This window comes from Vulpes vulpes, chromosome 1 (assembly GCF_048418805.1).
Source record: "Vulpes vulpes isolate BD-2025 chromosome 1, VulVul3, whole genome shotgun sequence".
Classification (NCBI taxonomy): Eukaryota; Metazoa; Chordata; class Mammalia; order Carnivora; family Canidae; genus Vulpes; species Vulpes vulpes.
In genome coordinates, this window is record NC_132780.1 from 15,904,447 (window position 1) to 15,928,406 (window position 23,960).

The 23,960-nt window shown below is 56.1% G+C and overlaps 2 protein-coding genes across 4 annotated transcripts; one reads left to right on the forward strand and one right to left on the reverse strand.

The window, feature by feature from the left end:
* Window positions 1–4,517: 4,517 nt before the first annotated feature.
* RRAS (RAS related) lies at window positions 4,518–8,392 on the reverse strand. Its single transcript, XM_026014044.2, has 6 exons — window positions 8,196–8,392; window positions 6,160–6,247; window positions 5,930–6,032; window positions 5,739–5,847; window positions 4,946–5,064; window positions 4,518–4,870 (listed from the first exon to the last, which is right to left on the reverse strand). The coding sequence occupies exons 1-6, from the start codon at window positions 8,346–8,348 to the stop codon at window positions 4,786–4,788; spliced, it is 657 nt and encodes a 218-aa protein (XP_025869829.1). The 5' UTR covers window positions 8,349–8,392; the 3' UTR covers window positions 4,518–4,785.
* A 1,535-nt stretch (window positions 8,393–9,927) lies between these two features.
* Window positions 9,928–23,376, forward strand: SCAF1 (SR-related CTD associated factor 1). 3 transcript variants are annotated; one of them, XM_072757292.1, is made up of 11 exons: window positions 9,928–10,063; window positions 12,748–12,861; window positions 13,100–13,157; window positions 13,909–14,003; window positions 14,331–14,431; window positions 14,526–14,641; window positions 17,425–20,286; window positions 20,942–21,024; window positions 21,256–21,474; window positions 22,534–22,662; window positions 22,947–23,376. In XM_072757292.1, the coding sequence occupies exons 2-11, from the start codon at window positions 12,754–12,756 to the stop codon at window positions 23,136–23,138; spliced, it is 3,963 nt and encodes a 1,320-aa protein (XP_072613393.1). In that variant the 5' UTR covers window positions 9,928–10,063; window positions 12,748–12,753; the 3' UTR covers window positions 23,139–23,376. The 3 variants fall into 3 exon arrangements, with proteins under 3 accessions (XP_072613393.1, XP_072613390.1, XP_072613395.1); XM_072757289.1 differs by lacking the exon at window positions 9,928–10,063 and adding an exon at window positions 10,072–10,517; XM_072757294.1 differs by lacking the exon at window positions 9,928–10,063 and having other exon boundaries at window positions 12,762–12,861; window positions 13,909–14,007.
* Window positions 23,377–23,960: the final 584 nt, after the last annotated feature.

A 23,960-nucleotide genomic window follows, 5' to 3' on the forward strand; every position in this document is an offset into this window, starting at 1 on the left:
GCTGGAGTGCCTCTGTCCTGCGGCGTCTGGGTGGGTAGAGGGGTGGCACAGGCACAGCATGTCTGGAACCGGGACATGGCCTCTCTGGGGCCCTAGAGGTGGCTGGGCAGGGGTTGTTGTTTCCGTTACGTCTTGCCGTGTAAAATGAGTCCACCCCCGAATGTAGTGACTTACAAGAATTGTTTATCCTATGGTTTCTGAGGATCAAGAATTGGGGAACAGGTCAGCTGGGTGGTACCGTCCAGGGTCTGTTGTGAGGGTACACTCAAGTCCGCCAGAGCAGCAGTCCTCCAGGGATTGACTGGGGTTATAGGATCTACTTTCAAGGTGGCTTAGGTTTGTTTTTTGTGGTTTTTTAAAAGATTATATTTATTTATTTTATTATTATTTTTTAAAGATTTTATTTAGTGATTCATGAGAGAGACAGAGAGAGGCAAAGACATAGGTAGAGGGAGAAGCAGGCTCCATGCAGGGAGCCTGATGTAAGACTCGATCCCAGGACCCCAGGATCATGGCCTGAGCCAAAGGCAGGTGCTTAACCACTGAGCCACCCAGGTGCCCCAAGATTGTACGTATGTATATATGTATTTATTTATTTATTTATTTTTTTAAAGATTTATTCATGAGAGGCACAGAGAGAGGATCAGAGACACAGACAGAGGGAGTAGCAGGCTCCCTATAGAGACCCCCCGGGATCTGGGATCACGCCCTGAGCCAAAGGCAGATGCTCAACTCCTGAGCCACCAGGCATCCTATATATATATATATATATATATTTTTTTTTTTTTTTTTTGAAAGAGCAAGCATGAGCAGGGCAGAGGGAGAAGCAGACTCCCCGCTAAGCAGGGAGCTAGACTGGGGGCTCGATACCAGGACCCTGGGATCATGACCTGCACCAAAGGCACTTATCAGACTGAACTACCCAGGCACCCTAAGGTGGCTTATTTTTAAGGGTGCTGATTGGCTGTGGGTTGGAGTCCTCAGTTCCTTGCTATGTGGGTCTAACCATGGGGCAGCTTGTGTGTCCCCAGGACATGACATCTAGCTTCCCCCAGAGCAAGTGATCCCAGGGAGAGAGCAAGAAGTCACAAGAGTTTTATGTCCTAACACACCATTGCCTCCTACATACTTTTCATTGGAAGGGAGTCATTAAACCCAGTACCCACTCAAAGGGGGATTTAGCTGTGCTTCTAGGAGGGAAAAGCAAAGGAATTTGTGGATGTATTTATTTATTTTTAAGATTTCATTTATTCATGAGAGACCCAGAGAGAGAGAGAGAGAGGCAGAGACACAGGCAGAGGGAGAAGCAGGTCCCATGCAGGGAGCCTAACGTGGGACTCGATCCTGGAACTCCAGGATCACTCCCTGAGCCAAAGGCAGACGCTCAAACGCTGAACCACCCAGGTGTCCCTGTTTGTGGATGTTTTTAAACTAGTACAGGCTGTGGCAGGTGTCAGGGAGTTGACCAGCTTTTTCTTGGCTGCCTAATGTAGACTCATGTGTGGATCACTTGTGTTTTTGAACCCTGAAACTATGAGATCATGTGCAGACTAGCAGTTGAGAGGCCAGCACATGGGGCTGTGGGTGAATTCCTGTGTTCTCAAACTTGGTGCTGCTCAGAATGTGCCCCAGGGTTGCTGCCCTTGAGAGTTCTGTCCATTGCTTACCCCCACCCCTCCGCAAGAGCTTGTAGAAATGTCGACTCTGGGCTGAGTCTCCAATGTGCTGAGTCAGAACCCACTTTTGAGCAAAATCCAGGAAGATTCTAATGCACACTCACATTTGCGGAGCAGTGTTGTAAAGTAAGAAGTGACAATCTGGAGGTCACCTGCAACCCAACGTGTAGGCAGTGATTAAGCTGTTGTCATTCTAGAGACCGGAGTGTTGTCAAAAATGGACTATTGGTATTCTAGAACCCTGGCTTCGGCACTGATGATGGTTGGTCAGTATGTACTGACCCAGTGTGAGATTTAAGGGTAGACCATCAGAATTCTAGGTAGATTCTCTTCCTGGTGAAATTGAGGAAGAGCCCCCATTGTCCTATAACCTTGGATGTTGTCTGGACCAACACCAGTGTTAATGACTCTAGAGCTCTGGCTTTATAGTAACATTTAAGGATCTTCATGGGAGAGTCAATGATGGATGATAGGCTTTTAAAATTAATGGGAGTTCTGAGGGGCGAGGATGAACCATTGGTGTCCTTGAACCATGGCCTGTAGTACATTGGGATGCAGCCTCAGAGGCAGTGGAATGTTCAAAGTTCTGGCACGTTCAAAGTTCCGGTATGTCAAATTGTAGCCAAAGTTTTCACCATCAGTGTTGCCTCAGATAGGAGCTCTTCTATAGCATGTGGGTGGCTTGTTCAGAAGGTGGGCGGCAGGGCAGTATCCTCCCTTTGGGGACCAGATAACCTGGTGGTGGATTTTGGAATCCAACTGCCCAAACTTGAATCTCCACTCTAGCACTAAGCAGGTGGGTTGGATACCAGCCCATATCCTCAGCTTTGTCATTTGTAAGATGGGCTTTTGTCGACATGCAGGAACACCAAATGTTTGAAACACTTAGCACTGTTTGGCTTTTAGTGCCTGTTAGCCATAGCAAGATACCCCAAGAGGCTTATTGGAGGTCCAAGAGGTGGCAGAAGGAGAGTGGCAAAGATGGATAAAGAAGACCATCAAAACCCTGAGGGACTTTGAATCGTTGACAGGGCCCACCAGAGCTTCGAGGAGGGCAGGAACCAGAGAGAGGTGCCCATGGACCTAGGGAGATGCCAATTAGGCCACACCAGCCCTCTACACCGCTCTCTGATGAGCTCTGGGTAGGTGGTGATCGCAAACCATCCAAAAATGGCCTGCTAAGTTGTGTGGGTTTGTACGTGTGCCTTTTCCTGAGGGTAAGCAGTAGCTTTCATCACCTCTGCAAAGTGCATCTTTGTCCTTAAGTGGGGTGTCCCAGCCAAGAACTTGGCCTGGAGAGACAATGCAAAAAAGACAGGCCTTCTGCCAGGGCAGTGTTGCCAGGGGGACCCAGGGAGAGAGACCTTGGCTTGGGACTCCACTGACCCCTGAGAGTGCCTCACCTCTGGCTGGGGTTAGGTGGAGATGTTAGACTTTGTCTGGAAAGTGGTAGAACCCAACCTCCTCCCACTCCCTCTCCTGCAGGGGTTGGGCCCCCAGTGAGCAGAGGGAGTGAATGGGGAGCACAAAACGTTGGAGCCACGCTTATTCCCAGGGCGGAAGGTTGAACACAGGCCAAGGATTCTGTGATAATGAAACCCGGAAAGGGATATTTAGCTAATCATTGTTCTAATCTGGAATACAGAGGGACATTCATGGTTCTGGGGCAGGAGGAGAACAGTGGGGCCTCGGTCACTGATAGAGAGTGCTTAGGATATTGCAAACGCTGTTTGTCTTCTGGGTGCAGATCTGTTGCTAAAGGCCTCTCGGAAGTAGCTCTGTGATCACCCCCGTTTTACAGCTGAGAAAACAGAGGCACTTGACTGAAGTTGGCAGAACTGCTGCCAGGGCTATCACTTACCCTTGAACCAGGAAGTGGGTTCTGTGGTGGGTGAGGGGATGGATCAGTTTGGGTCCAGGGACCCACAGATTTTGCCCAAATGTAGCAGATGTGGGAGTAGGAAGATAGATCAATTGGTGACAGTAATGGGTGCAGATCAAAATGCCAGGGCATGGGGACTGAGGCTGAACTTTTTGACCTGCTGTGTTGACTAGGTGTGTTGGGGTTCAGGGATGCCTGTCAGGCTTGGGAGATGGGCGAGTGGTGGTCTCCCAGTCTGGCACCAGCCTTCCAGGTTAGCAGATTGCAGAATTGGGGTTCCTGGGTTGAACATGGGGGACTCCAAGGGTTTCCAGACAAGCGAGTTAGCAACTATTTGGGGTGGCCATAGGATGACCCCACCCTCTGCCAGGGGAGAGGTTCAGACGGAATGTGTCTACACTGGCCACGAGTTGGATTAAGGGTTTGGACTCAGATGTCAGCCCAATTGAGAATTTTCTGGAAATGGGAACTTGCCAGCCAGCTGCTTGACACCATTCCGCCCACCTGTCCCTTCTCCCTCCTGTAGCTAAAAGGTCTGTCTTCAATACATACTGGAGGTGAGAAGGGGCAGGCAGGGGCTATAGCATGGGCCTGTTTCCAAGATCCTGGAGACTTCTAGAACACCACTACCCAATAAATTGAAATAGCCATGTGTAGCTTCTGGCTATCTTAAGTGAACAGTGCAGTTATAGAACTTTCCAGCAAAGAAAAACTCTTTTTCAGGTGTTCCACCCCTATCCCAGCAAAATGCCCACTGAAACACAACAGGGCAGAATGGCCCCGTTGAAGGTGAAACGGGTCCAGACACCTGGCCTGTCTTGTCTTCTGGACCCCCCCTCACCACCTCCCTACCAAGTCAAGGGTTCGAGATCCTATGGACAGAGGTGGAGTGAGGCTTTACATGTTTGTACCGAGTCCACCCACCACCCTGGAGCCACTTTTCCCTTCTCAAGAAGCACTTTCTGACATTGGCAGTGACGTTTATTTCCCTGGGGATAGAGAGGGGAGTTATATACAGCAGTGACCCAGAAGCCCGGGAGCCCCTCACCCAGGGGCTTGGGTGGGGAAGGGAGGCTTCGGCAGAAGGCACACAGTGGCGATGTCCTGGAGAAGGCCAGGGATTTGGGATGGGGTTGTAGTGTATCCTGGGAAACCCAGAAGGGGAAAGAGCTCAGTGAAGGCAGCTGGTCCCGAGAGCTCATGCTGGCTGCTCCTTTTGCACCCGGACTAGAGGAGGACACAGGGACAGCCTCCGTCTTTCTTCCTGGGGGCACTGGGTGGGCTGGGCGGGAGCTCCTGCTCCTGGTACTTCCTGTGGGGAGAAGCTGGTGAGTCTGGGTCACAGGGGCCAGGAGCATGGACAACAAGGGAAGGGTGCTCTGCTCACCGGACGGCCCGCACCAGCTGCTCAAAGGCCTCATCCACATTGAGGCGCAGTTTGGCTGAGGCCTCGAAGTAGGCCACGTGGTGGGAGGCGCCAAAGGCAGAGGCTTCAGATCGGGGGACCTGGGACAGGGACAGGAAACAGGGAGGAGAGGTATCAGGTGTCTGTGCTCGATGAGGGGGGGGGCAGCTGTGGGACGCAGAAAGACGCTATGTTCTAAAGGGGGTGACAGTGTGGGGGTCACATAACAGAGTTAAAGTTCCAAGGAGATCATGGGGAACATGCTAAGGGGGCTCGGCACCAATAAGGAGTCTGGGAGGGCACCACAGACCTTTGCACTTCTGAACATCCACATCAGATAACTGAGGTCACGCCACACTCCCACCCGCAGAGAAGTCAGGGTGCTCCCTGCAGAGGCCTGAGCAAAGGTCCCAAGGCTAGAAACCCCCCAAAGGCTTCATTTGAAAGATGAGTTCTGTTGTGGCAATCACCATAGTCTCTGTGTGTAGGAAGTGCTGAGAGCAGAGAAAGGAAGGGACAAGACCTGGTGGGAGACAAGTGCCAGGTGGAAGAGCTGGGGAGCCCTTTGTCCCATCCAGCCATGGTCTTCCAGGGAAGACCCAACTTGGAGGATTTAGTGATGTGTGTGACAACGGAAAGAGCAGGACCAGGGGAGCCAGAAGAGGATGCTGCAGTGAGGACACAGAATATGCACTGAAAGAAGCCTCGAGGCTGAGATGGGGCCCCCTGGTGTGGTGGCAGGGGCAGGGAGTGGGGGGGATGGGGTATCCCAGACCTGGCGCTGTGTCTCCAGATCAGCCTTGTTCCCAACCAACACGATGGGGAAATCGTCTCGGTCCTTGACTCGGAGGATCTGCGTGAAAAGCTTGCCCACCTCGTTGAAACTGCGGAGGAAGCCCGAGGCATGAGGTCTAGCCAGCCGATTGGCCCGGTCTGCCCTGCTCCACCACCCTTGCCTCCGCTCACCTCTGCCGGTCATTAATGGCAAACACCAGCAGGAAGCCATGGCCGGCGCGCATGTACTGCTCCCGCATGGCACCGAACTCCTCCTGGCCTGCGGTGTCCAGGACTGCAGATGGGGAGAGAGGCCGCTGTGGGGATGAGGCTCCCAAAAGCCACTCCAGGGAGCCCTCAGCCCCAGCACGATCCCCAGCCCTCCCCCACCTCCCCCTGGGTCCACTCCCTGCTGCCCTCACTGTCAAGCCGGGCCGGGACACCATCCACCGTGCAGATCTTCGTATAGGAGTCTTCGATGGTGGGATCGTAGTCAGACACAAAGTAGGACTGGTGGGGCAGGGAGAAGATACTGTTACTGCAGCTCCTGCAGGACCCGCAGTGCCCCAGGAGAGATGATGTAGCCCTGCTCCTGGACTCTGCCTCCCCCTTCATTCTGGGTTCCTGTTCCCCTCTCTGTGGGTCTCCTCTATCCCTTCCTCCTGCCCTACCCAGTCTCTCCTTTTTCTGAGTCTCTCCCAATCCTCAATCTTTCTGGTATAAAACACATCTCCTACATGGTGATTACATCCTGGCTGTGTGGCACTGAACAAATCACTTCCCCTCTCTGAACCTCAATTTCCTCAATTGGAAATTAAGGATAAAAATAGGACTACACTTAATCTAGCGTTTGTGAGATTCCCGGGAAATCCCTGTTAAGCATTTAATGTATGGCCTGGATATAGTAAGTGCTCAGTTATTGGGAGCTCTTCTTGTCCAGAATATCTGCCTGTCTGTATCTCTCCCTCCACCTCCTCCTCTTCCCTCTTTTTTTCTCCTTCTTCTTCCTCCTCCTCCCTCTCCCCCTCTTTCTCCTCGGGCAGCTTCTAGTGTCTCCTCCCAGGGGAAGGTCCCAGTTCCAATCCAGCAGCAGAGAAGCTGCCCCGCCCGCAGGCTGGGCCCCTCCCTTCCTGCCTGGGTCACGCCAGCCTCCAGCCAGGCCTTTGGCCAACTTTGGGTCTGCCCCTGGGTGCAAGGGGCCCAGCGCTGGGGCCTTTATCTGTTTGGGCGGGAGCTCCCATGCAGGCACTGGCTGGGGTCTCTTGAGGGGTCTGGGGCCCAGGGGCCTCTGCAGTAGCATCTCAGAAGCAGACACCTTTCTAAGGTTTCTTTAAGGTGGGAGGGTTCCCCTTGGGAATGGGGTGGAGGTTTCCTGGGCAAAGGGTGGATTTTCAGGAGAGAAGGGGTAATCTGGTAGCTGGGGGTCTGAGAGCTGCATCCTGTCTGTTAGGGGAGGGATGCTTGGTGAGGGCTTGTTCTGAAGGGAGGGTACAGGGATCATGCCATGGGGGGATTACTGGCATGTCTTCAGAACACATCTGGAGAAGTAATCAGGGTGAGAGCTGGGGAGAGCCCAAAATGCACACTTGAGAGGTCTGTCATAGAATATAGGTGCATGTCTCAGATACCCTGAGTTGCATTTATAGGGTCAGAGAAAGTCCTAAGAAATGGGTCTTTCTGGGGGTGTCAAGAATCTGAGGGCTTCTTCATGGAGGTGATTTGGAGGCTAGCCAAGGTTTCTGAGAGGCGCTCAAGGAGTTAGACTGGAGGAAAACTCAACATGGAGGAGTGAGTGGTTTTCCCTGGGGGAGGGTGGAGATCTGGGTCTGGTGGGATGGGGGCTCCTCAGGACAGGACGTGTGGTCTTAAGAGTCCTCTGGAATGACTGAGGGGCAGGATCTTTCTGAAATCTCTTGGGTCTGAGGGGGTCTCCCTCAGGACCAGATGGTCCTGGATGGGCCCCAGGCAAAGTCTGGGCACAATTTCTAGATTCTCGGAGAGCTAAGTATCTAGACTGTGGTAATCTCCCAGTTAGGCTTTGGGTGGCTAAGAGAGGAAGCTGGGACCTGGGATCTGGGGGAGATGGGGCCCAGGGTAGGGGGAAGTGACACCAGAGGGGTGGGGGCCTATGAGAGCGCTTAGGATCAAAATGGGGTGACTTCTGGATTTAGGTGCTCCCAGGAGGTGCTCAGGGTCAAGTCAGCAGGGAAGAAGGGTCTTGGATACTGGTGGGAGGAGGGATGGTGGGTTTCAGGATGCCAGTATAGGAGGAAGGTCCCTAGTGTAGGGGGTGGAGGCCCTGGAGGGGAGGGGGCTCGGGGTCACCATCTGAGAGGATTTTTTTTAAGATTAGAAGGTCTCATAGGAGGGTCTCAGTGAGGAAATCGGGGTCTCAGGGATCTCCCAAAGGGCTCAGTTCTGGGTCCCGGGGGCACCCCCCCGGGTGAGGGCCCACTACCTGGATGAACTGGATGGTCAGCGCGCTCTTGCCCACGCCGCCGCCGCCCACGACCACCAGCTTGTGTGTCTCGCTGGGTGGGGGGTCCCCGGGCCCCGGCCCCCCGCCCCGGGGCCGCCCCCGCCCTGTCCCGGACGCCGCCCCGCTGCTCATGTCGCCACCGCTGCCGCCGCCGCCGCTACCGCCTAGGGGGGAGCCGGGCGGGGCCTAGGGGGCGGGCCACACTAATAAGGCTACTGCATAATCATGAGCTCCGGAGAGAAGGACTCGAGTCTCCGGACACTTACAAGGCCAGGCCAGGGAAAAGGAGGAGCTATGCTAATAAGGGTAGGGGAAAGGCTTTCGTTGCGAAGGGGAATTCCGAAAGGGGCGGGAATATGCTAATAAAAGGACTCTGCTCGCCCTGAGCGGCGCCACGCGCTCTTTGCCGGCGGGCCGTCTGGGGGCGTGGTTATGCTAATAAGAGCTCTCACTCTCGCAGCAGACTGGTCGGAAAAAGTGTTCGGAGAGGTGCTATGCAAATGAGAACCCCGGAGACACCGCTTCTCAGGGCACCACCCCAGAGGCCTCGTCTTAATAGGCGGGGCTGGTCGACTCGCGCGCGGCCGTATATAGGCGCGCTCCGAGGAAGGAGCTGGTCTTGAGGGAGGCTCCACCTCCGTCCTGGGATCTCAGCCAAACTTCCGACCCGGGCGTCTAGGCTGGATGCTGGAGTCTCCGCCTGCTAAGGGACCCAGGCTTCCGGTTCCCGGAGTCCCTGCCAAGCGGAAGACAGACTGGGAGGGGAGATGGGGCCCTGGAGGGGGACAGCGGGGTAACGGGACAGGGAGGGGCCGTGAGATCACTGCATTCCTAATCCCTGAGCCAGCTCGCCCAAGCCGGGGTAGCTGGGTCATGAAGGGCCCAGGGCCAGGATTTCTGAGTCTTGAAGGAAGAAGAGGCTGAGGAACCAGATTCCGGGGTCTCTCGGAGAGAATGATTACTGAAGGCCTGGACTCCTGGGTCCGGGGGAGGAAGGGATCTGGGAGTCCTTACTACTAGGTTTAGTAAAGGAGGGAGCTGAGGGCCCAGACTCTTGGGTACAGGGGTTGGTGAGGCCGGGAATTCAGAATTCTGGATCCGAGGGAATTTGAGTTGGGAACCCCAACATTTGTGTCTGTGTAAAGAACGAGCTTGAGACCAGGAATGGTCTGAGGAAGGAAGGGCCCTCAGGCCCGACTCAGGGTTGTGAGGAAGTCAGGGTTGAACTCCCAAGTCCCAGGGAGGAGGAAAATGGGAGTCTGGACTCCTGCTAAGTGAGAGGAAATCGGAATTTGGACTTTTCCATCCTAAAGGAGGAGGTTGTAGGGTCGGGCTCCTTGGTTCTAAATTTAGAGGGGACTAGAAGACAGGGATTCTGGGATCCCCAGAAGGTGGGCGGCGCAACTCCCAGCCAGTCCAGCTTTTTTTCTACTGTCCACTCTTCAGAACTACAATTCCCTTGCAGCGGCCCTGCTGAGTTCTCTTACGTCACTTCCTGTTCCGCAGCTCTTTCCGCGCGCGCGCAGGGCACCGTGGGGCCTTGTTGCGGGCTACCACAGCCCCGCCCACTTCACCTCTCACCTCATTGCTGTCCCCGCGCGACGGTGGCGACGTGCGGACTACGCCTCCCGGCGTCCGTCGCGCGCGCCCCTGCCTAGGTGCCCCATTGACTTCTGGGAAACTGAGTCTGGAGCCTTCCCACCAGCCTTCACGGCACCGTGCTCGGTACTTGAAGTCCCGGCAAGCTCGGCGGCGTTTTAGCTCCGCCCCTCTCCTCCCTCTGCTCGCGAGCCCCCCCAGCCCGCCCCGCCCCGCGCCGGGGCCGGAGCCGCAGCCCGAGCGGCGGGGTAAGATGGCGGCGGCAGTCTGGGCCGCGGGGCTCGGGCCTATCGGGGTGGGCGGGGCGGAGTCGGGTCGCTAGTTGTCCCGGGGTCCTCCCCGCACGCCGCGGGGCCTGGAGGACTTAGCGGGGTGGCCTCGGGCCCGGGAGCGGAGACGGAGCCTGGCGCCGAGCGGGGGGCCTTCTCAAGGCCCCGGGACGCGTCTGTGGGTTCCGGGGGGCATCTGCGGGGCGTCCCCGTGAGGACTGGGGACGTCCACCGGGACTGGAGCCTGCCCTCCATCACTTAGCTGGCCTGGGTCATTTCTCTAGACACTGTTGATCGTCTTTATGGGCTGACCCGAGGTTAGGGTCTGTTGATAGGGTTCTGGGGCCATCTTGAGATCTTGAGATAATGTCCCAGGGTGAAGGAGGTCTGCAAGAGCTGAGGAGTATCTGCAGAACCATCTCTAGCGCCCGGGGTATGTCTGTTAGGGCTGGGAGTGTCTACATGGGCTGACTTGAGGATGCAGCTCACCTGCATGGGTCTGGGGCCATTTAGCGGGCCTGGAAGAACTGTTCGAGGGCTAGGAAGTCTTTTAGGGCCACCTAGAGGGGTGGGATATGCCCACCAAGGGAGGGAGGCAAATACTGAGATGTACTGAGAGGCCAAAGTGGGTCTCTAACATCTGAAGAGTGTCTAATGTAGGTGACAGGAGGCTGGGGGCAGTTAGAAGGACCTGGAACCATCTAGGTGGCTTTCAATGTGACTGCAAGAGTGCAGTCTTTATGCCTGGAGCAAATTCAAATGCCTTTTGGGGCTGGATAATTGCGTGGAGAACAAGACAAAGGAGAGTATTGGAAATTTTGCCCAGCTCTTATGTACTTGCACTTACGAATGCAGTTCAAGTGAAAAATGTTTTTAAATTCTGTATTGCCCTGAAACTATAGAGATTAGAATTAGTCCACATTAGCGTGGGGGAAGTCTGTAGGATCCTCTAGAATCACTTAGTGCAATGCTTTTCGAACTATTTTGACCTTGATCTATACAGTAAGAAGTACATTTTTTTTTTTTTTTTATTGAGACCCAGTGCATACTGATACAGGTACTTAATACCAAAGTCCCATTAATTAGTATCCCATTTAACTACTTGTGATATACTGTGAAGAATTTTCTACTGCGTTCAATTTTTTTTTTTTAATAACAAACTATTTGTGAAGCACCATACTGCTATCAGACTGTAGTTTGGGAAACAGTGTTCTAGAGGGACATAGAATGTCTGCAGAACCTTTTCATGTTGAAAAGATCTAAGGAGCCATGGGCGTGTTGGCAAAGTCTGGTGCTTGTCTAAATGGGCAAAGGAGCATCTTCATACACTGCAGAGGGCTTGGAGATCTGTGTGTCTGTACTTAGCAGATCTTGATTAGGCTTCTGTTAGGTGACAGTGACTGTAGCATGTGCTTCCCCCAGAGGTGCTGGAGAGCAGCTCCAGGGGCTGGGAACTGCCCATAGGGGTTTATAGGCAGGACATGTTAGTGGGAGTTAGGGAAGGAACCACAGGCTCACAGCCGGAAGCTTTGGCTTGGCTTGGAAATCTATGGTAGGAGTGAGACCCGGGACCTGGGTGTTTGCTTTGCAGGTAGGCAGCTGGGAGAATGGAGGAGATAAACCTGGGCTTCTGAAGACAAATAATGCTAATTATTGTTACTTTGTATCAGGCTGCATTAACTGAGCTGCATTAACTCTGTGGCAAAAGTCGGTCCCCTTTCATTTCTCACAGTCCTTTTTGGAGGTAGATATTTCAGTTGTGCCCATTTAAACACAAGTTGGGTGGGGGGTGGTTGTGGTTTCAAAGCTCTCTGGGAATTCTGAGACTGGATATTGTTTCCAAAGTAGTAGATTTGATGGTTACAGGGAAGCCTGCAGCTGAAACAGTTATGGGTTCTGAAGCCCTAATCCAGACACCCACCAGTCTGAAGGATAATCTTTCAATTTTAGTATAATCTAAGAATTTCTGTACTATCACGAAAGCTTGAGCCATGCTTTCATACAATGGGCAGATGGGCAAGAGGTAGATGCCCTCCATGGGGTCAGGTGGACAGCATGTGTTTCTGAAAGTAGTGTTTTCAATTCAGTTCTGGTCTTGTACATCACCCTATTGTAGTTCCATCTTTTGTCTATAAATAAAATTTTTTGGTTCTGTGCTACTGAGGAGAATTGATGCTCTGGGAAGTTGTGTGATATTTGAGGTGCACCCAGCACACTGGCACACATCTCGGTTTGGGAAAGGAGGGTATACGAGACTATGGGACACAGTGTTTGAAGTCACAGCTCAACCGAAAAAAGTCTTGGCATTGGGTTGGCTCTTAAAGGATGGTGGGCAGTGAGGTCTTAAAGCTTGGTCATGGGGGAAACTGGGGGAATTTGGGAACATGGTGTTAAAATAGGAGGCTGGGAAGTCCTCCCTTCCACAGAGAAGGCAGCAAGCTGAGATCCAGGCAAGGGAAGAGAGCCTGATCTGGTCCCTCTGATGTCTGCACTGGGCCTGGGACTCACCCAAAGACTGGAGTGTGGCGGAAGAGGAGAGGGATGCCGGACAGCATGCTGATCAAAGCAATGTTGGAGGCCCTTGAGGTCTTTGTGTCCATTTCTTGCTTCACCCCCGCCCCCTGCCAGCCTCCACTCCACACTCTCACCCCTTCAACCACCAGGTGACCATGGAGGAAGAAGATGAGTCTCGAGGGAAGACAGAGGAGTCGGGTGAGGATCGGGGTGATGGTCCACCAGACAGAGACCCTACGCTTTCTCCTTCTGCCTTTATCCTGGTAAGGCTGCTAGACACCTGGGGCCAAGGGAGAGATGGGCTGCAAGTTTGGATTTCAGGGCCCAGGAGTTGGGGAGGAGGGGCTGGGGGCCTGGACTTACGGCTCCGCTGAAGGGTTCCAGTATGTTTGTATGGGTGTCTGGAATGGCTGTCTCCCAGGAGGAGAGCTTGTGACCATTTGCACGAGTCCCCTGACTGTCCTTTCTTTCCATCCCGTTCATCCTCCACCTTTTCTCTAGCGGGCCATTCAGCAGGCTGTGGGAAGTTCCCTGCAGGGGGATCTGCCAAATGATAAAGGTATGATGGGTTCTGGTTCCTCTTAGCCTCCTGTCCCATCTCTGTGTTCTTTATCCTGACTTCATTCAGAACTGCTTTTCTGAGGTCTCCTGGGTACCACCCTTGTGCTGGCACAGGGAGCCAAAGATGGGTCAGACACCACAGCTGCCTCGGAGGGACTCCCAGTCTGGTGGAGGGGAGACCCTGTCACAGCACAGAAGTAGCCCAAGCACTATGAGAGGGCAGGAGGCCCGGTGAAGCTAGCGTGGGGGCAGGGGAGAAGATGGGGTCTGGTAAAGCTTCCTAGAGGGGGAGACAGGTGAACTGGGTCCCTAAGCATGTATTAGGGCTGCCTGGTAAAGAGGAAAGCTTGGTAGGCAGAGGCACCCAGCAGGCACCCAGCACCAGGGCATGTTGCAGTACTGAGTTGTGGTTCTCTGGGGCTGGTGGGCATGGAGTTGTGAGCAGGAGGCAAGGCAGGAGAGCTCTGTGGGGACTGGGTAACAGCAAGGCTCTGATGCCAAGTTGACTTGTCTGGGCATCATCTTGAGGGCAGCTGGGAGGATGGATGGGTGAGAGTGTTGATGCCTCAGCATGCTGTTGGGGATGTCCTTCTGGGACCCAAGCTGGGACATGGTGGATGAAGGCAGGGAGAGCAAGCAGGAGCTTGGTTCCCTTGACGAAATCTAGGGCAAACTCCTCTTTCCCCTGCCCCACAAAGTCTCTGCAACTAGTCCCTTTTTTCCAATCCCCCATGCAAATCTCTCTCCAGATGGCTCCCGGTGTCATGGCCTTCGGTGGAGGCGCTGCCGGAGCCCACGGTCAGAGCCCCGTTCCCAGGAGTCTGGGGGGACTGACACAGCTACTGTGAGTAAGAACAGGGGGCTGGGGGCCCAGACTCTTGGGATGGGGGGATGAAGGTCACTGGGGCCTGGATCCTAGAGATGGGTTTGGGGACCCAGACTCCCGGGGCTGGGGTTGATCAGCAGTGGTGTTGGAGGGTCTGAGGGCATCATCTGTGGGGGTGAGCCTGGAGTCCCAGAGGCAAGTCAGGGTGAGGGAATTGGTTGGATCCCTGCATTTTCTTGGGGTTTCTCATGTTTGGGTTCCTGAGAGTTTAGGGCCTGGGGAAATGGGATTTGTGGGTCCTCACATGAGCAGGGACAGGTTGGAGCCCCTCCTGACCTATTCTAGGTGTTGGACATGGCTGCAGACAGTTTCCTTGCGGGGCTGGTGAGTGTTCTGGATCCCCCAGATACCTGGGTTCCTAGCCACCTGGACCTGCGGCCTGGCGAGTGAGTAGTTGGGCAGCTGGAGTGGGAGAGGCCTTTGGCATGGGAGCCAGAAGCTTCCCCCAGGTTCACTCACCCTCTTTCTTCTGCCCTGCAGAAGCGAGGACATGCTGGAGCTGGTGGCCGAGGTCCGAATCGGGGACAGGGATCCGATCCCTCTGCCCGTTCCTAGCCTGCTGCCCCGTCTCAGGGCCTGGAGGACAGGCAAAACGGGTATGTGGGGCCAGGGCAGAGCTGAGCAGGTGGCCTCAGAGTTGTGCGGGAGTCGGCTGTTGTTGGTAGTAATAGTAGCTAGCCGTCATGTCACTTAGACAAAATCTTTAGGTCTTTGCCTATTAGACCAAAATAAAGGCTGTGCATACATGCAGACTTAACGTAGAGCAAACACTGATGTGATCACCAGCACATAGGAGTAGTTAGTGCGTGTGAAGCACTCGGTGTCTAGGGCTCTACGTGTCAGTGTAACTGCACTAGAAATTCATCTCCCTGAGACCTGGGGACTCTTAGCATCTCTGTCTTCCAGAGGAGTAAAGTCTGAAAATCATTTGTTGAAGGTGGCACAGCCAGTTGCTTAGCAGTGGTCCTGGGTTCTGAACCCCGAGCCCAGGTCTGTTTGAGAGAAAGCCCAGGTTTTTGACTTCTGTGAGGACAGAAGGAAAGTCTGCTCCCCAGCGCCACATGCAGTGTGAAGCTGGTGAGCAGTGTAGAGCAGTGCTGCTCAAAACCTGGGTAGGTAAGCGAATCACCAGGACAGGCTAATACACAGGTCGCTGCACCTACTCCTAGGGTTTCTTCTGCAGTGGGTCTGGGCTGGGGCCTGGGAATTTGCATTTCTAACCAGTTCTTCTTTGATGCCACTGGTGCTGGACCCCAGGACCTGGTGGGAACCCAAGGTTTATACTTCCTTTTTGCGTGTACATCCACGGTTGGGAGGGGTGAGGAGGAGAGGAAGGCTCAGTCAGCTTAGGTACAGGAATAGGGCAGCCGGGAGTCCTCTTCTGCAGCTGACAGTGGCTCACCCATGCTGTGCCAGTTTATGTTTCCCTTGCCCTTTCTTTATAGCTGTGGATTGATTTGTCCATTTGGCTCAGGGAACACTGTACCTAGGGCCACCACACTCTAGGGGGCCCACAAAAATATCTTCATTTCTTTTCAAATTAGAAGCCATAGAGGATAAGTAAACACATGGACATGGCAGCGTAGTAATAAAACTTTATTGACAAAGACAGATGGCCTGGGGGATTTGGCTCCAGGCCTTAAAGTGATATAGATGTATCTGGAACCTAAGAGCTGTTTTGCAGGGTGGGGAGGGGCGGGTTGCTTGGGTTATTCTCTTATTGCAGGCAGTTTCTTCCTCCATTTGGAAATTCTTAAAGATTTGTGGAAAAAAAAAAACTTATCTGTAATTATATGTCATATAAAAATTACATAAAGAGGCAACAGTCTTGCAGTTCCAGACCACTGCAGCCTGAGGACTGTTTTGTACCTCTGGTGGTGGTAATAATTCAGAAGCAGGATAGTAAGAGCTCATGATCACTGAGTCCTTGTGCTGGGCACAGCACCGTTCATTCCACGTAGCTGCTTATCTGGTCCCCTTGTTCTTGTGAGGTGTGAATGCTATCATCACCATCCTTTTTTGTTCGTTTTCTCTCTCTTATCTCTTTCTAAGATTTACTTACTTATTTTAAAGGGGTGGGGAAGGGCAGGGGGCTCGATCTCACAGCCCTGAGATCATGACCTGAGCTGAAATCAAGTCAGTCGCTTAACCAATTGAGCCACCCAGGCACCCCCTGCCCCTGCTTTATCTTATTCCACAGCCCTCAGCGGCTGGTGCACTTTCTGTGTGGCTCATTGAGATTTCTCTCCCTGCTCAATGTGAGCTCCTTGAAGGCAGGGTCTTTGTCTCTTGTGTTCACTGTTCTGTTTGTAGTACTCCAAATAGCTCTTTGCACAAGATAGGTGATTAGTAAAAATGTACTGAATGAGTGAGTGGACCTCCATTGTAGAGATGAGGAAACCACGGCAGGCAGAGAGGTTGAGTTACTTGTCCTTGGTCACGTCACAGTTGAGGGGATGGGATTGAGAGGTGGCTCTGGGACAGCCTTTTAAGCCCTTGCCTTCCTGACATTGTCCACCTGGCCATGCTGATGTCTTAGCTGTCGCAGGGTCCCTATGGTATGTGGTTGAGAGGGGCGTCTCTGCATCCCAGTGTGTGTGTCCAGAGGTGCAGCCCTGGTCTGTTGTCTCCATGTGTGGGATTTACGGCCCTGAGACACGTCTTCAGAAAGCAGAGGAGGGAGCACAGGAAAGCACAATTACTGGCTGATAGGAAGAGGTGAACGCTGCTTGTTCCTGTCACCTGTCAGGGGTGTCTCTGAGGCCTGAGAGAGGTAGCCCTTTGGATGGGGCTTGTCACAGAGTGAAGTATGTGAGTGAGGGCTCAGGTGTTCAGGGCTTCCCAGCTCTGCCACTTCCTGGCTCTCTAGGGGGAGCTTTCGTCTTCACAACCGCACACTATTCCCTCAGAAAACAGGATAAATTTCCACAAGAGGCAGCTGGAGCAGCAGGCTGGAGCTTGGCCTCCAGGTGGCCTTAGGTTCAAATCCCAGTGGCCCCCACTATGGCCAGTGTCTTCTGCGGTAACCCCAGTCAGGGGCTTCTTGGGCTGCAGGCCAGGGGCTATTTCAGGTTATGGGGGCAACAGTGACTGAGTCTGCACTCCAGCTTCTCCCGGCCGTGTGTCCTTTGGGAAGATACTGCAGCTCTCTGAACCTCCACGTCCTCTGGTCAGGACACAGTACCTACAGTGGGGGTTTTGAGGAGTATGCTGTGTTGCGAGCCCTGTACAGTGCTGGGAGCAGTACCTGCTGGCGCAACGAGGGCTGCCGGAGGGGGGCAGTGGCTGGGGGGCCGTCCTATTTGTGGCCCCCCTCTTGCAGACCCCAGGAGGAGGGTGTGCACCTGACTGGCTCTCCGTCTCCGCTGTTCCTTTGCAGTTTCTCCACAGCCCCACTCTTCTCGACCTTCCTGTGCCCGCCACCTCCTTACCTTGGGCACTGGAGACGGAGGCCCGGCCCCACCCCCTGCCCCTTCCTCTGCCTCCTCCTCGCCCTCCCCTTCCCCATCTTCTTCCTCCCCTTCCCCTCCCCCACCTCCACCACCCCCAGCACCCCCGGCCCCACCTGCCCCCCGATTTGACATCTATGACCCCTTCCACCCCACCGATGAGGCCTACTCCCCACCACCTGCTCCAGAGCAAAAGTACGACCCCTTCGAGCCCACTGGCTCCAACCCCAGCTCATCAGCGGGGACCCCCTCACCTGAGGAAGAGGAAGAAGAGGAGGAGGAAGAGGAGGAGGAGGAGGAAGAAGAGGAAGAAGAGGAGGAGGAAGGTTTGTCTCAGAGCATCAGCCGCATCTCGGAGACCCTGGCGGGCATCTACGATGACAACAGCCTGAGCCAGGACTTCCCAGGTGACGAGAGCCCCCGACCGGACCCCCAGCCCCCACAGTCAGCTCCAGCCCCTGGAACGCCACCGCAGGTGGACTCCACCCGGGTTGACGGAGCCACCCGCCGGCGTGTCTTCGTGGTGGGGACCGAGGCCGAAGCCTGCCGGGAAGGCAAGGTATCGGTGGAGGTGGTGACAGCCGGTGGAGCCGCCATCCCGCCAGCCCTGCCGCCACCAGGCGACTCAGAGATCGAGGAGGGTGAGATCGTCCAGCCTGAGGAGGAGCCCAGGGTGGCGGTCTCCCTCTTTCGGGCCAGTGGCCGGGCAGCTCGACCCCCTCCTGCAGCCTCGGCGCCCCCCGCGGCCCAGCCCCCGCCCCCGCCGCCTGCCCCCCGGGCCCCTGAGGGGGACGACTTCTTGTCTCTGCACGCTGAGTCGGATGGTGAGGGTGCCCTGCAGGTGGACCTAGGGGAACCGGCCCCTGCCCCCCCGGCCGCCGACACGCGCTGGGGCGGCCTGGACCTGCGCCGCAAAATCCTGACCCAGCGGAGGGAGCGCTACCGCCAGCGCTCACCCTCCCCGGCTGCCGCCTCCACCGCTGCCGCCACCACCGCCGCCGCCGCCCCCGCGGGCCCTCCCACCCGCAAGAAGTCGAGGCGGGAGCGCAAGCGGAGCGGTGGCGAGGCCAAGGAGGCCGCCTCATCGTCTTCGGGTGCACCGCCTGCCCCGCCGGCCCCGGCCTCCCCCTGGGACTCCAAGAAGCACCGCTCCCGGGACCGCAAGCCGGGCTCGCATGCCTCGTCATCCGCCCGCCGCCGTTCGCGGTCCCGCTCAACCCGCCGCCGCTCGCGCAGCACTGACCGCCGCCGTGGGGGCAGCCGCCGGTCTCGGTCCCGGGAGAAGCGGCGGCGGCGGCGGCGCTCAGCCTCCCCACCCCCGGCCACCTCCTCATCGTCGTCCTCGAGGCGCGAGCGGCACCGCGGCAAGCACCGAGACGGCGGCGGTGGCGGCGGCAAGAAGAAAAAGAAGCGGTCACGGTCCCGGGGTGAGAAGCGGTCTGGGGACAGCGAGAAGGGCCCAGCGCCCACCCAGCCTCCTTCCGGCTCTGGCTCCGGCTCCCTGGGCGCAGACCGCGACAGCCGCCGCCGGGGGGCCGTGCCACCTTCCATCCAGGACCTCACGGACCACGATCTCTTCGCCATCAAGCGGACCATCACCGTGGGCCGGCCTGACAAGTCCGACCCCAGAGGCCCCTCACCGGCCCCAGCCTCGTCGCCCAAGCGCGAGGTCCTATACGACTCAGAGGGCCTGAGCACCGAGGAGCGGGGTGGCAAGAGCAGTGAGAAGGACCGGCGCCGCTCTGGGGCTGCCTCCTCCTCCTCTTCCTCCCGGGAGAAGGGATCTCGGCGGAAGGCACTGGATGGGGGGGATCGGGACCGAGACAGGGACAGAGATAGGGACAGGGACAGGTCATCCAAGAAGGCTCGGCCTCCCAAGGAGTCAGCGCCCTCCTCGGGGCCCCCGCCAAAGCCACCGGTCAGCAGCGGCTCAGGCTCTTCATCGTCCTCATGCTCCTCTTCCTCCCGGAAGGTGAAGCTGCAATCCAAGGTGGCAGTGCTGATCCGAGAAGGTGTCAGTAGCACCACGCCCGCCAAGGAGGCCGCGTCTGCTGGCCTGGGCTCCATTGGAGTCAAGTTCAGCCGAGACCGGGAGAGCCGTTCCCCCTTCCTCAAGCCTGACGAGCGGGCCCCTGCGGAGGTGGCCAAAGCAGCTCCGGGAAGCACCAAGCCCAAAAAGACCAAGGTCAAGGCCAAGGCTGGGGCCAAGAAAGCCAAGGGGACCAAGGGAAAGACCAAGCCGTCCAAGACAAGGAAAAAGATCCGCAGTGGGGGCAGCGGCGGGAGCAGTGGGGGCCCAGTGACACTAAAGAAGTCCAAGGCTGATAGTTGCAGCCAGGCAGCGGGGGCCAAGGGGGTGGAGGAGACTTCCTGGTCCGGGGAGGAGCGGGCGGCCAAAGCCCCCAGCACTCCACCCCCAAAGGCAGCCCCTCCACCCCCTGCGCTCACACCGGACTCACAGACGGTGGACAGCAGCTGCAAGACACCCGAGGTCTCCTTCCTTCCCGAAGAGGCCACCGAGGAGGCTGGGGTCCGAGGTGGGGCAGAGGAGGAGGAGGAGGAAGAGGAGGAGGAGGAGGAGGAGGAGGAAGAGCAGCAGCCTGCCACCACCACAGCCACCAGCACAGCTGCAGCGGCCCCAAGCACTGCCCCTAGCGCAGGGTCCACAGCCGGCGACTCAGGGGCAGAAGATGGACCGGCCACCCGTGTCTCCCAGCTGCCCACGCTGCCCCCACCCATGCCCTGGAACCTGCCTGCTGGTGTGGACTGCACCACCAGCGGTGTCCTGGCCTGTGAGTGTGCCCAGGGATGGGGTGGGGTGGGGCAGGCAGAAAGGATCGAGGGTAAGGTCGTGTGGGGACGGACTGGGAGGCAGTGGGGATGCCTCAGAAGGGGTAGGTGCAAGTACATAGTGACCCCCAGATTGTGAGGGGCTTGGGTGGGTGAGGGTTGATTGGGGTCTGTCCAGAAGGCTCCTAGATGTCAGTGTGCTGGAAGGGAGCAGGCAAATGAGTGTGGGGGTGGCTAGCCCAGTACAACCTGGAGGGGCAGGCCGTGTCCTGGGGGCCACCTAGAGGCAGTTGAGGCTAGGTGTAGCAGAAGGACCAGAAAGAGCAGGGCGAGCAAGGAGCAGTGTCCCTTGGGGGGATAGCAACAGGCCACAGGGGGCTTGAGTCAGAATCTCACCTCCACCACTACCTTATTCCCGAGTGACCTGGCCGTGTTTCCCCCTAACCACACACATATCTAAAGTCCTGAGAACACGTGGGGGTGCAGAGTGGTTTCCTGGGTGGCCGGAGTCCCCTTTTCCCAGCTCTGAGCTCGGGACCTATAGCTTTTCCAGCATCTTCCAGGGTGGGAGATGGCAACAGGGGGCCAGGCACCCTTCACCAGCTCCTCTTGTGTTAACTCTTGATCTCCTTGTCCTCAACACTTTGCTCCTTGCAGTGACTGCACTTCTCTTCAAGATGGAAGAAGCCAATCTGGCAAGCCGAGCAAAAGCGCAGGAGCTGATCCAGGCCACCAACCAGGTGGGCTCCCTAGGGGAAGAGTCCTTATGGTCCCTTCCCTCATCCCCTGACTCCGGTTAAGCCAGGAGAAGAACTGCAAATCCCAACAGGCCTTGGGACAAGGAAGGGATTGGCCAGAAGAAGAGCCTCTGCCCCTGGGACTGTCAGGAAATCAGGGTGGGAATAATGGGGGTGCATATTCCCTCTTCCCTGCCCCTCCCTTTGTTCATCATCTCCAACTTCTTCCCACAGATCCTCAGCCACCGAAAGCCACCCTCTAGTCTGGGGGTGACACCGGCTCCTGTGCCCACCTCTCTGGGTTTGCCCCCTGGCCCCTCTAGCTACCTGCTCCCTGGCAGCCTCCCCTTGGGAGGCTGTGGCTCAACCCCTCCCACACCCACTGGGCTGGCTGCAGCATCTGACAAGCGAGAAGGCAGCAGCAGCTCTGAGGGACGCGGGGACACAGACAAGGTGAGCTGGGCTTGGGGGAAGTGGGTGGACAGTGGCAGCTTTATAGAGAACAGGAACAGATGCTAAGATGCAGGGACCCGAGGAGAGTAGGAGACTGCTGCCAGCAAGCGGGAACGTAGAGAAAACCACAGTCATTAAACTGTAAGGAACTAAACTTTCACTCCCAAGGGATGAGTGGGAGATGGGCACTGGGCAGATATATATATATATATATATATATATATATATATATATATATATATATATATATATGTTTTTTTTTTTAATTATGTGCCCACAGAGAGGGAAAAGGAGGTACAGAAATAAGATGTAAACACACCCACGTGCTGACAGACGTCCCTACGACTGTGGACTTACTGGTTTTTTGTGCAAGAGGGAGGGTGGTTTACAAAAGGATGGATCGAGCGTCTATTCCAGGGCAGGAGGCAGAGTGGTTGCCGGGCAGATTCAAACAGGTTTTCATTCAGCTACGTCTGGCTCCTGCTCCTGGGCCTCCTTTTGGTCAGGCTTCGGTGCCTTTTATCATGGTCCAAACAGCCCAGGAGGTGGTGTGCTGCCCCACTCTATCTCCGCTTTGTGTAAATTTTTTTTTTTAAGATTTTATTTATTTATTCATGAGAGACACAGAGAGAGGCAGAGACATAGGCAGAGAGAGAAGCAGACTTCACGCAGGGAGCCCGATGCGGGACTCGGTCCGGGGACCCTAGCATCACGCCTTGGGCCGAAGGCAGGTGCTGAGTCATCCAGGCATCCTGCTTCATGTAAATTTTGTACGGGCAGTGGACACGAGTATCCTGGTTCCGGCCACCAGAGACCACCCAGGGTCCAGCCTGGTGGATGCTCAAGTGACACTCAGAGGCCCTGTCCAGCCTGTAGTCTAGGGTGACTGCAGCAGGAGGAGCACAGGGCAGACCCTAAGCTGGACTTCTGCCTCTGGGAGTAGCTGGATGGTTGGGGAGGCTGAGCTGGCAAGCAGGGGGCAGGCAGGCCAGGGGTTCCTGCGGGAGCTCATCTGGCCTCTGCCATCCGTTCTTCCCACTCCATCACCACTTCGACCAGTACCTGAAGAAGCTGCACACACAGGAGCGGGCAGTGGAGGAGGTGAAGCTGGCCATCAAGCCGTATTATCAGAAGAAGGACATCACCAAGGAGGAGTACAAGGACATCCTGAGGAAGGCTGTCCACAAGGTGGGGCCCAGAGGGGAACAGATCACAGAGGTGGGGAGAGGATGAGAAGGAGAGACGGACGTGCGTGGACAGATGTACACAGACGGGGAGCCGGGAATGGTGGGTCCGCCTGGAAGGTGAGGAGGGTGACAGGAGGGCCTATTCGGCTGGCCTCCGGGGTACAGGCAGGGGCGTTGGCCTGAACTTGGGGGGGTGGCTCCCATCGTGCCAAGCAATGCTCAGCAGTCCCAGTGGAGGGGACCCTGGGGGATGGGCAGTGACCGCAGCTGCCCCTCACTCCCTAGATCTGCCACAGCAAAAGCGGGGAGATCAACCCAGTGAAGGTGAGCAACTTGGTGCGGGCCTACGTCCAACGCTACCGCTACTTTCGCAAGCACGGCCGCAAGCCAGGGGATCCCCCAGGGCCCCCACGGCCACCCAAGGAGCCTGGGCCCCCTGACAAGGGTGGCCCCGGCCTGCCCTTGCCCCCCCTCTGAGACCCTCAGCCACCCCTTCCCTCCTTCACCTCTTTGGAATTCTGGACGTATTTATGGCTCCACCTCCCCACTTCCTTCCCCCCATCAGTGGGATGATGGAGGGAGGGTTGCTGCAGGGAAGAGGAGAGCCCCCTGCCCTGCCCAGCCCTGTGCCCCTTGCCCCCAGGCCTGTCCCCATTGCCCCACCCTTCTGTTTGTGCCCCTCCCCCAATTTCATTAAAGATTTCATGAAATGTTAGCCCCAAGCCCCATGATTTTTGCCCTTTCTTTTCAGAGTGGTTTGGGAAAGGGTTGGGAAGAGGTACGCAGGAAGTCTGGCCCAGTCTGAGGGTGGTTATAGCAGGCTGTGACAGGGGTGGGGGGCAGGGCAGGGGCAAGTGTACTAGCCTTGCTGGGCCTCGGTCTCCTGATCCTTGTAGCAGGTGTTGGAGGGATGAAGACACAAGCAAGTGAGGCACTTAGAACCGTACCTGGTACGTGGTAAGCCATTGCTATTGACAGGAAGTGGTGGGTGGGAGGTTGGGGGTCCCAGGTCCCCCCTGCTCTGTGTCTTCCAAGCTCAGGGCAACTGAGTGCTACTTGTTTAGGCCTGGACTTGCCCCAGCAGCAGGATTTTTGTCTTTCATTGAGTTGGACTCTCTTTACCAGTCTTATGGGGCTGGGGTGATCTTATCCACTCTCCTGAAGTAGAGAGGGAAACTAACAGGGGCCACAGTGAGTCAGGGCCACACTGGCCTCCACACCATCCCCATTACCCAGAACCCAGACATAGTGAGGAGAGGTAGTAGCATCAGGGGTGCAGGAGAGGGTGGGCTTTAAAGC

Excerpts from the sequence above, each read along its gene's own strand:
- RRAS (XM_026014044.2), bottom strand. The coding sequence starts at position 8,348 with ATGAGCAGCGGGGCGGCGTCCGGGACAGGGCGGGGGCGGCCCCGGGGC. Across the intron at positions 6,033-6,159 it reads TGTCCCGGCCCGGCTTGACA|TCCTGGACACCGCAGGCCAG; the intron begins GTGAGGGCAGCA and ends CCCCATCTGCAG. Across the intron at positions 5,065-5,738 it reads ATCTGGAGACACAGCGCCAG|GTCCCCCGATCTGAAGCCTC; the intron begins GTCTGGGATACC and ends TCCCTGTCCCAG.
- SCAF1 (XM_072757292.1), top strand. The coding sequence starts at position 12,754 with ATGGAGGAAGAAGATGAGTCTCGAGGGAAGACAGAGGAGTCGGGTGAG. Across the intron at positions 20,287-20,941 it reads CACCAGCGGTGTCCTGGCCT|TGACTGCACTTCTCTTCAAG; the intron begins GTGAGTGTGCCC and ends TGCTCCTTGCAG. Across the intron at positions 21,025-21,255 it reads TGATCCAGGCCACCAACCAG|ATCCTCAGCCACCGAAAGCC; the intron begins GTGGGCTCCCTA and ends TTCTTCCCACAG.